This window comes from Anolis carolinensis, chromosome 5 (genome assembly GCF_035594765.1).
Source record: "Anolis carolinensis isolate JA03-04 chromosome 5, rAnoCar3.1.pri, whole genome shotgun sequence".
NCBI lineage: Eukaryota > Metazoa > Chordata > Lepidosauria > Squamata > Dactyloidae > Anolis > Anolis carolinensis.
The window spans coordinates 13,294,652-13,309,027 of NC_085845.1; the positions used below are offsets into that span (position 1 = coordinate 13,294,652).

At 40.8% G+C, this 14,376-nt stretch overlaps 1 protein-coding gene across 3 annotated transcripts in view; it reads left to right on the top strand.

Moving 5' to 3' along the window:
* Positions 1–14,376, top strand: part of septin11 (septin 11) — a 139,319-nt gene that overhangs the window by 90,102 nt on the left and 34,841 nt on the right. For all 3 annotated transcript variants that reach the window (XR_010006370.1, XM_062981332.1, XM_062981333.1), the window contains exons 5-6: positions 6,638–6,799; positions 13,491–13,587. Coding sequence is in view for 2 of the 3 variants with exons in the window: in XM_062981332.1 (XP_062837402.1) it covers positions 6,638–6,799; positions 13,491–13,587 (259 nt within the window). In the remaining variant the exon portion in view is untranslated. The remainder of the gene's footprint in view (positions 1–6,637; positions 6,800–13,490; positions 13,588–14,376) is intronic.

Sequence of the window (14,376 nt, forward strand, 5' to 3'; positions counted from 1 at the left end):
TGTAATATAAGAGGATTTTCAAGTACTGTCTGTAGTGAAGAATCTCTTCATTTTCTGGGTCAATTAATTTCATCCCTACCTTATACCCTTCTCTTTTTATGGAAAGGAATTGCTCCCGATTAGACCTCAGCCTTGCTATTTGCATTTCTCTTTTTACCCGTTCAAGTTATAAAACTCATAAAACTAGAGGAAAATCCATCTCATAGCCTTGGAAGTCTCACTGCCATGATTCACACATAATAATACTATACGATTTTTTTTCAATGCTTTTTTGTGCAACCCTTTTTGTTCATTTGGAAAAAATTCTACAAAGGCCAGCATTGTTTCACAAAGTCAGCAGAGCAACAGTAGCTTTGATCTCGTTATTTCGCAGCTACTGTTTAGCTCTTATTTCCATCCTATATCAGGGATTTCAATCTAAAGATTAAATAATTTGTGTTCACCAAAATATACGTTTTTGTTTTCCCCTATCACAATGAAAAACTGTAGTTTGCCATGGTGTGAGCAAACTCACGGAAGCTTGAAACTCATGTTTTTCCCCATCGATCATGTGTATGGTCATGACGAAATAATAAGCTTTTGCCATAGTTTACCATTATGTCCAAACTCAGACAAACTTTGACTAATAGCTTAGCTATGGCTTTTTTTTTTTGTTTATGTCGCTGACTTGTTTCAATATCCCATGGTTAAGATTAATTTCCTTTCAGTATCCAAGCATAATACAAAATCAAATGGTACTCAACTCAAAACCACTGTTGGTCACCTTCTGACCAGTATTTTGGTTTTTCTGGCTTTAATCTGACTTTGAATCACTAGCTAAAGTCAGAAACTCTGGTTTGAGGAAACTCTGGAGTATCCTAGTGCTTTGGGGCAGTCTACATAGCAAGATTGGGGTGATTTTGGCCAAAATGGACACCATCTCCATCATTGTTTCCCTGCATCAGTCTGTGTTTCCATCAAGCTAACTACTAAACTATACTGGATAGCTTCATTCACATAGTAATACACCATTGTTTATTGTTTCATCCAAGAGAGGTGACTGAGGGCCCTTCCAGATAGGCCCTATATCCCAGGATCGAATCCCAGGTTTTCTGTTTACCCCAGATCATCTGGCATGGGAACTCATATCATCCAGTTTAAAGCAGAAAACCTGGGATCAGATCCTGGGATATAGGGCCTGCCTGGAAGGGCCCTGAGTTTCCACTTAAGTTTCCAGATTGAATTTATTTTTCCCATTTACTCCCAAATAGCACCCAAGGAGCTCAAGGACACATTGTCATCCGTGCAAGTGGTCATAGAGGTCATATTCACAATGACTATTAGCTCTTTTCTTTGAAACTGTTGTCGTAACCTGTATGGCATGTGGTATTTCCTGTTCACAGCCTCTGTAGAAAGGAAAGGAAGCAGTAACTTCTCTACGTGTGACTTCTATTTAAGGCTATCTCCTGTACACTGAAATGCAAATGAATGAACACTGGGGGGTTTTTTTCCTGTCAGCACTGCTAATTTTTAAAAAAGAAGGTTTGGGGAAGCAGGAAATGAAAAGATAACCCTGAAAAGGCTTCAAATTTACATTCAAGTCTTCATGCACTGCTGTTTTTTAATAACCAAAATCCCATCACCTTGAAAGGCAGTCTTTGCAAAGTTCACCATGAGCCAAACAGGTTCTTTAAATGTCCAGGATTAGCATCATTAGATCAGTCAACTTGGCATTTTTATGGATAATACTTATTTTAAGTAGAAGAGAAAAATAACTTTGGGTGAGTTTGTTGCTATTGTGTGCATTCAAATTGTTTCCAATTTATGGTGACCCTAAGGTGAGTCTATAGTTGGTTTTGGTTTACAGTGGCATTGCCTTTCCTTCCCTCTGAAGCTGAGAGAGTGTGATTTACTTGGGGTCACCCAGTGGTATTTTAACCCTGGTTTCCAGAGTCATCCTGCAATGCTCAAACCACTGCATCAATGTCAATCTCTATTTCTATGAAGCAAGAGACTATGTTGACAGTAGCGAGGCTTTTGGTAGGATCTCTCATGTCAGAGAGGCTTTTATTGAAAAGCCAGGATGAATCTCTTTTTGTTATGTCCCCGGAATCTCTCAAATGTAATTATATTACAAAGGAGCCGGGTTGTGGCACAGTCTGGTTAACAACCAGCTTCAATAAATCACTCTGACCAAGAGGTCATGAGTTCGAGGCCAGCCCGTGTCGGGGTGAGCACCCGACAATTTAAATAAATAAATAAATAAAATATAGCCCCTGCTTGTTGCTGACCTAAGCAACCCAAAAGATAGTTGCATCTATCAAGTAGGAAATTTAGGTACCACTTATCTGTGGGGAGGCTAATTTATGACACCATAAAAATCATCCAGCCGCCGTTGGAATGAGGAAGTTGCCGTCACAGTGGATGATGAAGCAGCTGCTACCCCTGCGGCCGGAATCAAGCATACCCTCAGGAAGCTGGAAGCTGGAGAAGGTTTAAATTGCCTCTGCGTCTGTCTCTGTCTCTGTTCTATGTGTATTGAATGTTTGCCTTATATGTGTACAATGTGATCTGCCCTGAGTCCCCTTCGGGGTGAGAAGGGCGGAATATAAATACTGTAAGTAAATAAATAAATGTACCAAATAGCTATTGGGTACCAGTCATAGCAGAGGGGAACACTCTTGGTGGACCTTTCAGAGACAATGGCAGTGACACCATAGCTAACACTTGTTAGTACTATGTGGAAGGAGGCATGGTAAACCCCTTCTCCATGTCTTTTATTGTGATGAGACAATCCAAAAGGAAAGAAGAAAGAGTGCCAGATGGCGAGACCGCAAGATTGGAAGCTATTCAGCAAGCTTCTAGGATACAGCAGAGGATAAATATGAGCAGTGCTGCGATGGCATACGGGGTTACACTGGTGGGGAATGTTTTGGAGACAATGGCAGTGGCCCCATAGCTAATAGTTGTTAGTACTGCACAGAGGGAGGCACAGTAAACTTCCTTTTGAAGCTCTCTTACGACAAAAATATCTTATGATACAATCCAAAACATATATTTGCTATGTATGAATAATAATCAAAACCAGAGGCAAACTACTGTGAACTAGGGTTGAAGGTGGTTGTTGTTGTGTGACTTTCAAGTTATTTCCAGCCTATAGTGGCAAACCTGTCAGGGGATTTTCTTGGCAAAATTTCTTCCAGATGAGGTTTTCCATTACCTTCCACTGGGATTGAAAGAGTGTGACTTGCCCAGGGTCACCCAGTGGGTTTCATGGCTGAGTAGGGATTTAAACCTTGGTTTCTGAGCTGCTGAACTTGCAGGCCGAAAGGTCCCAGGTTCAAATCCCGGGAGGGGAGTGAGCGCCCGCTGTTAGCTCCAGCTCCTGCCAACCTAGCAGTTCGAAAACATGCAAATGTGAGTATATCAATAGGTACTGCTCCGGCGGGAAGGTAACAGCGCTCCATGCAGTCATGGAGGTGTCTACAGACAACGCCGGCTCTTCGGCTTAGAAATGGAGATGAGCACCAACCCCCAGAGTCAGACATGACTGGACTTAACGTCAGGGGAAACCTTTACCTTTACCTTTACCTTTCTGGAGTTGTGTTCCCACACTTAAACCACTACACCACAATACCTACTTAGGTTGATGTATATATATTTTTACGAATGCCCTGCCTTGAGAACTTGTGCTACAGGGCGAAAAATAAATATTTCACAGCCATTGATGTTGTGGTTAGAATCTCCATTTGGCCATGAAAACCAAATGAGTGACCAACTCTGGAATGTCTTGAAGACATAAAACAGCAGCAAATAAAATATTGACATAAAGAGGATATTGAAAAGGGCCAACTATTTGTGCCATACAGTGCAACAGAGAGAAAGATAGGTCTGGTTCATGGGTATGTTCCCTATATAGCTCTGTTGAAAGCAAAGAACTATAATTCTTCCTTGACGAGCTCCAGAACACAAGATTAGAGTATGAACAGCCCTCTGTGCCAAACCATATGCTGGGCACCTTTCCATTCTAACTCAGTAGCAGTAGAAGTTGTTTTCAAGACTCAATTGACAGTAGTGGGGAGAGAAGTCGGCACATATTCGGAGCCAAACTGTGCATTTATACTGCCTCTTGTTGCCCCATCCCGGCCTTAATTATCTAGTTTCAGCTAAGATGTGGAAAAGGGGAATACCTAGTCCAGCTCCACCATCATTTTTCTCATGTAGAACAAGTCTGAAGAGGAGGTGACAAATACTCTTTACATTCTCCTTTCATGCGAGGAAGGCAGGAATGGAGAAGAATGGAGCCAGATGTTTCCTTCATGTCATGTTGATTGAAATTGCATAGATAATACCTTGACTAAGCCTTAGGTCCCATCTATGCTGCCATATAATGCAGTTTCAGAATACATCTCAACTGCATTGGACTGCATTATATGGCAACATAGACTCATATCATCCAGTTCAATACAGTTAAACTGATGCTGAAGCTGCATTATATAGCAATTTAGATGGGGCCATGGTGTAATTACATCCCTAGATGTCCAGAAAAAAAGTGAGGAGCACTAGTTGCACTTGTGTTTGGACATAACTTCTGGTTTTCTGAATAAACTTTAGAAATTATTTTCGGAATGTGAGATATGGCCATTGGAAGTGGAATGCGGTAAGCATCTATTTGTTGGATGTTTTTAGAAATTGGAAAGCCACTTGTCAAAGTGGATTTCTGTCATGGCAAAGATTGGATTAGATGGACCTTGGGGTCTTTTGTAGTTCTGTAGTTTTATAATAAGATTTAACGTGGTAAGAAAGGGAAGCATTGTATTCTAATTTTCTTCCTTCTGCCACAGTTGGTTAAGACAGATCACCTGTTGGGGGGCCTTTTTGTGCACTGTGCAATTTTGGATCCATAGTATATCCCCAAGCAGTCAGAGATATTTTCTTTGAGGATTTTGTAGCAGCATAGAAGTAATAACCTGATCTGTGTTATAGCCTGCTTATTCAAATAGTGCAGATATCCTGGAATTCATGCATAAATTTTTTAAAAAGCAAAATGTCACAGGTTACAGCTTTCTTATTGCTGTCTTTGGATCATATTCCTCTCCCTTTCCTTTAGCTGCCACACTGTTCCACATTCTTCTTACATTTGATTTACTGTTATTATTTAACTCCCTGCTATGCAGACTTTCAGAAGAGTTATCCAGAAGTAATAGAACTTTTTTCCAGAATAGACATCTGTTTGAAGGTTTTAGATGTTGGCAAAAGGTTTATCTACAAATAAGAGATTTAGAGAGCTTTGATTTGTTTACATTGTGATCACTCGTGTCTGAGTGTGATTGCCTTCCAAGCGTTGGGTCTTGGTGGTAGGTGACTGTGGAGCCCTATTCTTGACCCGCATGTTCTTCCACAGTGAGGACATCGATTTCCAGATGGTAGGTGGTTCCAGTCAGGGTTGGCTTGATGTACCGTCCTCTTGGCACGTTTCTCCCGTAAGCCCTCCATTTGTGCCTCTCCAAATTCCACAGCACTGCTGGTCACAGCTGACCTCCGGTTACAGTGCTCAAGGGCCAGGGCTTCCAAGTTTTCAGTGTCTATGCCAAAGTTGTCAAGGTAGGATTAAGGCCTATCTTTAAATCTCTTTTCCTGTCCACCATCCTTCCATTTTCCGTTCTTCAGTTAGGAGTAGAGTAACTGCTTTGGGAGAAGGTGATCAGGCACGTGGACAACGTGACCAGTCTAGTATAGTCGATGGCGGAGGATCATGACTTCAATGCTGGCGGTCTTTGCTTCTTCCAGCATGCTGACGTTTGTCTGTCTGTCTTCCCAAGAGATTTGCAAGATTTTTCAGTGGCAACGTTGATGGAATTGTTCCAGGAGTTTAGTGCGATGCCTGTAGACAGTCCACATTTCACAGGCATATAACAGTGTTGGGGGACAATAACTTTATATATCAGCATCTTAGTTTCTCTACGAATGCCCTGAACCTCTAATTCACTTTCTTGTCTTCATCAAGCCTTCAATTTAGTGCTCCTGCCTCCTAATAGAGTAATCATATTGTTGTAAGGATTACAGTAAAGTGTGTGTATGTATGAATATGATCAGAGTACAGTAGAGTATCACTTATCCAAGCTAAACGGGCCGGCAGAACCTTGGATAAGCGAATAGCTTGGATAATAAGGAGGGATTAAGGAAAAGCCTCTTAAACATCAAATTAGGTTATGATGTTACAAATTAAGCACCAAAACATCATGTTATACAACAAATTTGACAGAAGTAGTAGTTAAATACACAGTAATGTTATGTTGTAATCACTGTATTTACGGATTTAGCACCAAAATATCATGATGCATTGAAAACATTGACTACAAAAATGCCTTGGATAATCTAAAACCTTGGATAAGCGAGTCTTGGATAAGTGAGACTCTACTGTACTTAAATGCCTGAAAGTGTTGTCTTGCCAAACTAATATCATGATTCTGTGGTATTATATAGAGTTAAAGAAGAACTTCTGCTAGAAGGGAAAATATTTGCTCTCACCTTGTCTATCCCTTTTCAGAGACATTCAAACCAAATTCATTTTTCTCTTCTACTTGCCCTTCTATTTTCTCCTTCTCATCACAAGCCACTAATACAGCCTGATGACTGTATTCTGTTTACATTGCAGGTGAACATTATCCCAATAATAGCCAAGGCTGATACCATTGCAAAAAACGAGCTGCATAAATTCAAGAGCAAAATCATGAGTGAGCTGGTCAGCAACGGTGTCCAGATCTATCAGTTCCCAACAGATGAAGAAACGGTGGCTGAAATTAATGCTACTATGAGTGTAAGTACTATTTTCTTGACGCCTCCACACTCTTAGAAGAGCACTGTGTCACTCTGTAGGTTTAGATGCAAGTAAAGCCAGTGTTTCTGGAATCCTGTGTATGTGTATGCACATAAGCATAGACAGATGTACGCTAACCTGAAATATCGATATGCAAAGGGATCTTGTTGCACTTTAGAGACTGTGAGAACAAAATTAGTAGAATAAGCTTTCGTAGATTTAAGTCTACTTCCTCAGATTCAAGTAGACTTAGGGTTCATCTACACCAGTGTGGTCCAACTTTTAGTTACACAAGGATCAATCAAACTTTAATACAGTAGAGTCTCACTTATCCAACATAAACAGGCCGGCAGAACATTGGATAAGCGAAAATGTTGGATAAGGAGGGATTAAGAAAAAAGCCTATTAAACATCAAATTACATTATGATTTTACAAATTAAGCACCATAACACGATGTTTTACAACAAATTGACAGAAAAAGCAGTTCAATACACAGTAATGTTATGTAGTAATTACCGTATTTACGAATTTAGCACCAAAACATTACAACATTTACTACAAAAACATTGACTACTAAAAGGCAGACTGCGTTGGATAATACAGAACATTGGATAAGTGAAGCTTGGATAAGTGAGACTCTACTGTATTTGAATGTGAGAGCCAGAGACATTCCAGAAAAAAAAACAAATTACATAATTAATATTGAATTACATAATTAAAATATTAATATTTAATTACATAAGTAAAATATTTTTTTCCAATAAGAAAGAAGGGCAAGGGCTAACAAAAATGAATTGGTGGGCCTCATATGGCCACGGGTTGGACCACACTGATCTACACTATAGAATTAATGCAGTTTAACATCATTTTAACTGACATAGGTCAATGCTATAAAATTATGGAAGTTATAGTTGTACAAGGTCTTTAGCCTTCTCTACCCAAGAGTGCTGGTTCCACATGAAATTACAACTTCCTGGATTTCATATCATTCAACCATGGCATTTAAAGAGGTGTCAAACTGTATTAATTCTACAGTGTAGCTGCACACTGAGTCTATGAAAGTTTAAGCTACCAACTTCATTATTTCAGGTGCTGCAAGATTGCGTCCTATAGGCATAGTGAAGTTATTCATGATGGGATTTCCATATGAATTGGCATGTCTCGTGCACACAAATTAGGTAACAAGTTCAGAAAAGTCATTACTTGCCTTTATCCGCTACTCCCAATGAGCCCAAACAAATAGTTATTTTCCAACACATGCTACCATATGTTTGCTCATTTGATAAGTGGTTCAAAAATGTTTTATCAGTTGAAACAAGAGAACTGAGGTGTTTGGCCATCTGGGGTGCATTAGAACAGTCATTTGGCCACTGCACTGAACAAAGAGTGGGGAATATCTTTCTGTCCTGGATCATCATCCATGTTGATTGTGAGATCGCTCTTCTGTTTTGCAAATGCTTGCAAGGAAGGTTATGGTAACCGTTTTTTGGACAGGAAAGGTGTGCTTCTTGCAAAACCTTAGAAGAGCGATCCAGGACGAGCGTGGGGGAAAGTTGAGCATCTGCACATGCGCAGCTGCAGGAAGGGACACCCGCCTCGTTGAGGATGCAAACCAAGTGGCAAAGTTTGGTGGGGATGGACTTTCCAAACTCTTTTATCGCTATGATAACTGCCTAGATTTCAGTGGGGACTATGTTGAGAAGTGATATTTGGGTCTGGGTTTCAACTGCATATGGTTTTCTCCTATACTTTGTTCATTTTTCATTCCAAAACGTAATCTACTTTCTGGATAGCCCTCGTATATTGAAAGTGGGAAGCAGACAGAGAGGAGGAAATATTATTGTCAGTGGTGTTGGCCACAGAAATGTCGTAACTGCAGCTGTCCCATGGCCTGTAACGGACAGTCTCTCCACCCAACTGCCCAGTTATTGGCCCATCTCCCAGAACTCAGCGTGGCCTCCGGTTTTGCCCCAAAATGTGAACCGGCCCCTCCGAATTGCACACAGAGTAATAAAAACACCACCTGGATGGCTCCCGGGGGAGAGAAGCACAGACCTAGCTTCCTCTTGGCTCTGGCTCTTGTCTCTGAACATATAATATCCTGGACAGGGAAGAGCCCCAAGTGCATCTTTTATGGCTAAGAAGCCTGGGCTAGGCATTTCTTTTTTAGGCAAAGACTTGACTGCTGCTGTTTATTGGTAAATTCCAAAAGCTCCAAAGTGGTTTTGAGGTTTTGGCTTGAAGCATAGGATATACAGGAGGAAATGGAGTGTTCTCTCTCTCTTTTTGCCAGGCATTTGTGTTTGTATGCAAGTGAGTGATTTGTATAATTTAAAATTGAAGAAGGACTGAATATAAGAGTGCTCAGTAATAATTAGTGGCTCTTGGACCAGATCTTGACCTCTGAGGCATGCCTTCCACCTTGTTCACTGTAAACTCCAGAAGCAAATATTAATGAGGGTGGTTAAGGAGAGGTTGGGGGAAATGCTTGTGGTTGTAGCTACTTGAAATAAGGTTACAGGTAAAGGTTTCCCCTTGATATTAAGTCTAGTCGTGTCCGACTCTGGAGGTTGGTGCTTATCTCCATTTCTAAGCTGAAGAGCCGGCGTTGTCCGTAGACACCTCCAAGGTTATGTGGTCGGCACGATTGCATGGAGTGCTGTTACCTTCCCACCAGAGCAGTACCTATTGATCTATTTACATTTGCATGTTTTCAAACTGCTAGGTTGGCAGAAGCAGGGGCTGACGACAGGAGCTCACCCCTCCCGTGAATTCGAATCGCTGATCTTTTGGTCAGCAAGTTCCGCAGCTCAGTGTTCTAACTCACTGCACCACCACATTATTTAAATGACTCTAAAAACAAAAGGAAAACTTTAGGGCATATTGACTTGGGGCACATTAACCAATAATATATGAATTACATGCATAAATAACATCTAGAAAAATTAAACCTACAAATGTGAAGTTTATCAACGAGACCATGATTCAGGATGGACAAACATCCTGTTTGTATCTGAGATAAACTTGTTCAGACCAGACTTTGGAAATGTTCTTCATTTTTCAACTATAACTCCCAGAACTCCCTGGCTAGGCTCATCCATTCTGGAAACCATAGGTCCCCTATCCCTCACTCCAGATATCATGATCTGGTTCAGTCATTACATTAAATCACAGTTTGCACTAACACTACAGCAGACCTTCCATTTTCACAGGGGTTGGGAATGCAGGACACCCACGAAAGTGGAAGGAAAACAAATGTAAAAACCATTCTTTTTCTTAAAAAGAGAATAGCTTTTTAGGAGTTTTGAAGTCCTTCTCCAGCTGTTTCCTCCTTTTAATAGCTTTGTGTCTGGGTGATGCACATATGTGTATGGTATAGTTTTTTCTCCCATTCCCAACACATACTTTTGTTATCCTTGATCAAATTAGTATTGTTGATATTTGTGGACGAATTCTTCCTTCTGAGTGTCAAGTGTCTGGCTTGCTAATATAGGGGTGGAGGCCTTGGAATGAAAACAGATTGTCTGCCCGTTTTTTATTTTATTTCCTTCCTCCTTTAGTGAAAGCTAATAAAATGGGGTGGGGAGACGGTAGAGTCTTGACTTCCTTCCATTCAGCGTTGCCCTGCTCCCTTGGCTTTGTCAGCATGTGCTCTTCCTGAAGGCCTGCAGTATTTCAAATTTCACAAGTATGTGCTCACACAGGACAATGAAGAAGCAAATGCTGAACACTGAGCGCTCTGACTCATCATGTTCTTCAATGGCCACTCCTTTCCCTGAGTAATGTCTGGCTCCGTCACTCCATTCATTTATGTCAGATATAAACTACCTTCCTAGAAAGAATGTTATTCCAGCTATTGTGTGTTTTGATACACCCCATTCAGATGTTGTCGTACCTCAGGTTAGCTTCACCTTGCTGTATACACTAGGCTGCACACAGTCTTTTGTAGTTTATTAGAAAATAGAGGACAAATAGTTCTTTAAAAGCAGAAGTAAAGTTCCAAAAGATCGTTACAAAACAAAGCCTTAGAGCATAATCCAAGAAATCACCAGGAATAAACAAAGTCCCATTAGAGCATGACAAAGTCCCATGAACATGAACACAGAAAGGCTGCAAGAAATCCAGTAGAACGAGAACTTGCTTCTTGGTTGAACGAAAAGTTTCTTTGACAAAGGTTTGCCTCCCAACACACTGTTTTAATACCCTTTGCAAAGCATGAAAGCATTTCTTTGGCCTCTGACCTCCTTCTTGTTTGCTATTCTCACACTCTTTCGAACCCTGAATTCCAAATGGTCAGCTCGATCTAGAGATTCCGTTTCATCAAGGCCAGCCAGCTCGTTAGCGTCTGTCTGCATGCTATCAGACTGAGAACTGTCCTCCTTTTCTGAGTCAGTTTGCACCTGGCTAATTTCAGTATCATCAACATCACTCCCTGCTGTGGGAAAACCTCTTTGTTCCTCATCTTCTACAACAGGGACACTCTGAACCTGAATCCCAAAATCCCTATCAGAGTCATTTTGAACCTGAATCCCATAATCCCCATCAAATTCACTCTGAGGCTCCAGCTGAGTCACAACAGATGTTCCCCTTTTGTTTTGAGGAATAGCAGGTGGTTGTGGAAATTGTCAAAGTATTGATTAGCAGAAATCTTTCTAATACAGCAATTTGTCTAGGGGAGATTTGAGATTTAATTGTGTGTGCTATGGTGTAAAAATAGTTGAATTTTTAACTGCTGTTAAGACGATTTCTACTTATGGACCGGGCTTGTTAGTCGCCGGCTGCAATAAATCACTACTGACTGAGAGGTCATGGGATCTAAGCTCAGGCCAGATTGAACTCCTGACCATTTAATAGCCTAGCTCGCTGCCCACCTAAGCAGCTTGAAAGATAGTTGCATCTGTCGAGTAGAAAATTGTAGGTACTGTTTATGCGTGGAGGCTAGTTTAACTAATTTGCGACACCATAAAAACTTCCAACAGCCTGCGGAAAGGAATGAGGAAGTACTCCATCAAGGGTTCAGTGTCACAAGTGGACGGTGAAGTGGCAGCTCCCCATGTGGCCAGAATCGAGCATACCCTCATGAAGCTGGAAGCTGGAAAATGTTAAATGGCCTCTATGTCTGTGTCTGTATATCGTGTGTCTAATAGCATTGAATGTTTGCCATGTCTATGTGCATTGTAATCCGCCCTGAGGCTCTTTCAGGGTGAGACGGGCGGAATATAAATACTGCAAATAAATACATAAATAATTTATGTGGCCCATAAACGAGAGGACCCCAGCTTATCTACCATTAACAGCCCTGCTCAGGCCATGGTTTCCTTGATTGAATCTATTGATCTGGAATGTGTTCTTCCTCTTTTCATGCTCCCCTCTACCTTACCAGGCATTATTGTCTTTTCTAGTGAGATGGTTCTCAAATAATACGGCCAGAATATGACAATCTCACTTTGGTTACCTTGGCTTTTAGAGAGACTTCAGGCTTGGTTTGCTCTGGGATTCATTTATTTGTCTTTTTAGCAGTCCACATATCCATAGAACTCTTCTTCAGCTTAACATTTCAAATGAGTTGATTTTCTTCCTGGCAGCTTTCTTCACTGTCCAACTTTCACAGCCATACATAGAAATGGAAATATGACATCATGGACCATCCTAATTTTAGTAGACATATATGACATATATTTATATTTCAGGGTCCTGCCTAGATCCTTCAGAACTGAATGTAAAAACCAGAAGATGCGAAATTCCAATGACTATTTTCTGTGATAGATGTTACATGTAAAGGAACCCCTTGGATAGTTTTTTAAAGCAGACAGTATGTATGCTGTGGTTCTTCAGGGGGAAAGCATGACATAATAATAATAATAATAATAATAATAATAATAATAATAATAATAATAATATCAGGACCTCAAGATTGAACTTCAAAGACTCTGGCAGAAACCAGTACAGGTGGTCCCGGTGGTGATGGGCACACTGGGTGCCGTGCCAAAAGATCTCAGCCGGCATTTGGAAACAATAGACATTGACAAAATCACAATCTGCCAACTGCAAAAGGCCACCCTACTGGGATCTGCGCGCATCATCCGAAAATACATCACACAGTCCTAGACACTTGGGAAGTGTTCGACTTGTGATTTTGTGATACAAAATCCAGCATATCTATCTTGTTTGCTGTGTCATACTTAATAATAATAATAATAACCTTTATTTATATACCACTCTATCTCCCCGAAAGGACTCAGGGCAGTTTCCAAAGAGTACATATAGAATTTTAAAATCTCTTCACTTTCAAAAGTAGGCAGAGATGCACCAAAAGACTATAGAATTGCTAGAAGTCAAGATAAGCATTAAGTGGGTAGGAACATGCTTTTTATATTCTGCATTGCTTTTTACCCTTCTCCATGTCAAGCAAGTGGGCAACAATAGAGTTATAATAAAATGTAGGCAAATGTGATTGCATAATGCAAATCTTATGGTTATAATATATTCCTAGGGAAGGAGATTGTGTTGATCTGACACCTAACTTGTCGTTGATCCAAAGACTTAAGCAGTATTCCAGAGACACTTGAATAATTATAAATCGGCAAAAGGCAGCACAATTGTCGTTAAAGGCACTCTTTCTCTCTGGGAAAAATGTTTGGCAGAACAACAGAGGACACCCATGATCTTTCTCCGTCTCTTGCATTGCAGGTCCATCTCCCATTTGCTGTTGTTGGCAGCACCGAAGAAGTGAAGATTGGCAACAAGATGGCCAAAGCCAGACAGTATCCATGGGGTGTCGTTCAGGGTATGTCAGTGGCGGTGGGAGGGGTGTTTGAGAAACGAACAAATCTGCTTGTTCAGTGTTTTTAAATCAGTATGGAGAAAACATTCTGTGTACACAAATCAAAGTGATGGGTAAATGCAATATAGTCACTTTATTTAAGGAAACAATGAAAAGAGAAAGCAAAACAAAACAAAACAAGGAGCATTAAAATGCATGGCTAGGACCCAAAAAGCCAGGCACACTCAAGAGCTTTCTTGCACTGTCCATGGGCTCTTTCTCCCTTTATCAGCAGGTGCATTGCAAACTGATTTGAAGCTCCATCTGGTTGTCAAAGGTGGTTGTCTAAGCTGTGTTCATCACTCCTATTCCTCTGGAGAGCCTTTGTTCTTTATATCCTAGTGTAAATTTTGGTGCAGATTTCCATGTGTGCTCCTATGGACATATGGATGCTTGCCATACATTTCAGAGAATGAGCTTTATCATACATTTTAGTGAATGAAAATAGCTCAGTGCTGAAAGATTTATTATTTACAGTATTTATATTCCGCCCTTCTCACCCCGAAGGGGACTCAGGGCGGATCACATATAAGGAAAACATTCAGTGCCTTAACATAAGACAAAGACAAACGCAGGCTCCGAGCTGGCCGCGAACTAATGACCTCTTGGTCAGAGTGATTTGTTGCAGCTTGCTGCAGCTGGCTGCTCAACAGCCTGCACCACAGCCCGGGCCCAGGATGCTCCAGGATAAATGAAAATGATGAAAAGAAGCCCACATTTGGGTGTCCACTGGATCTATTCCTGCAGAAGAAA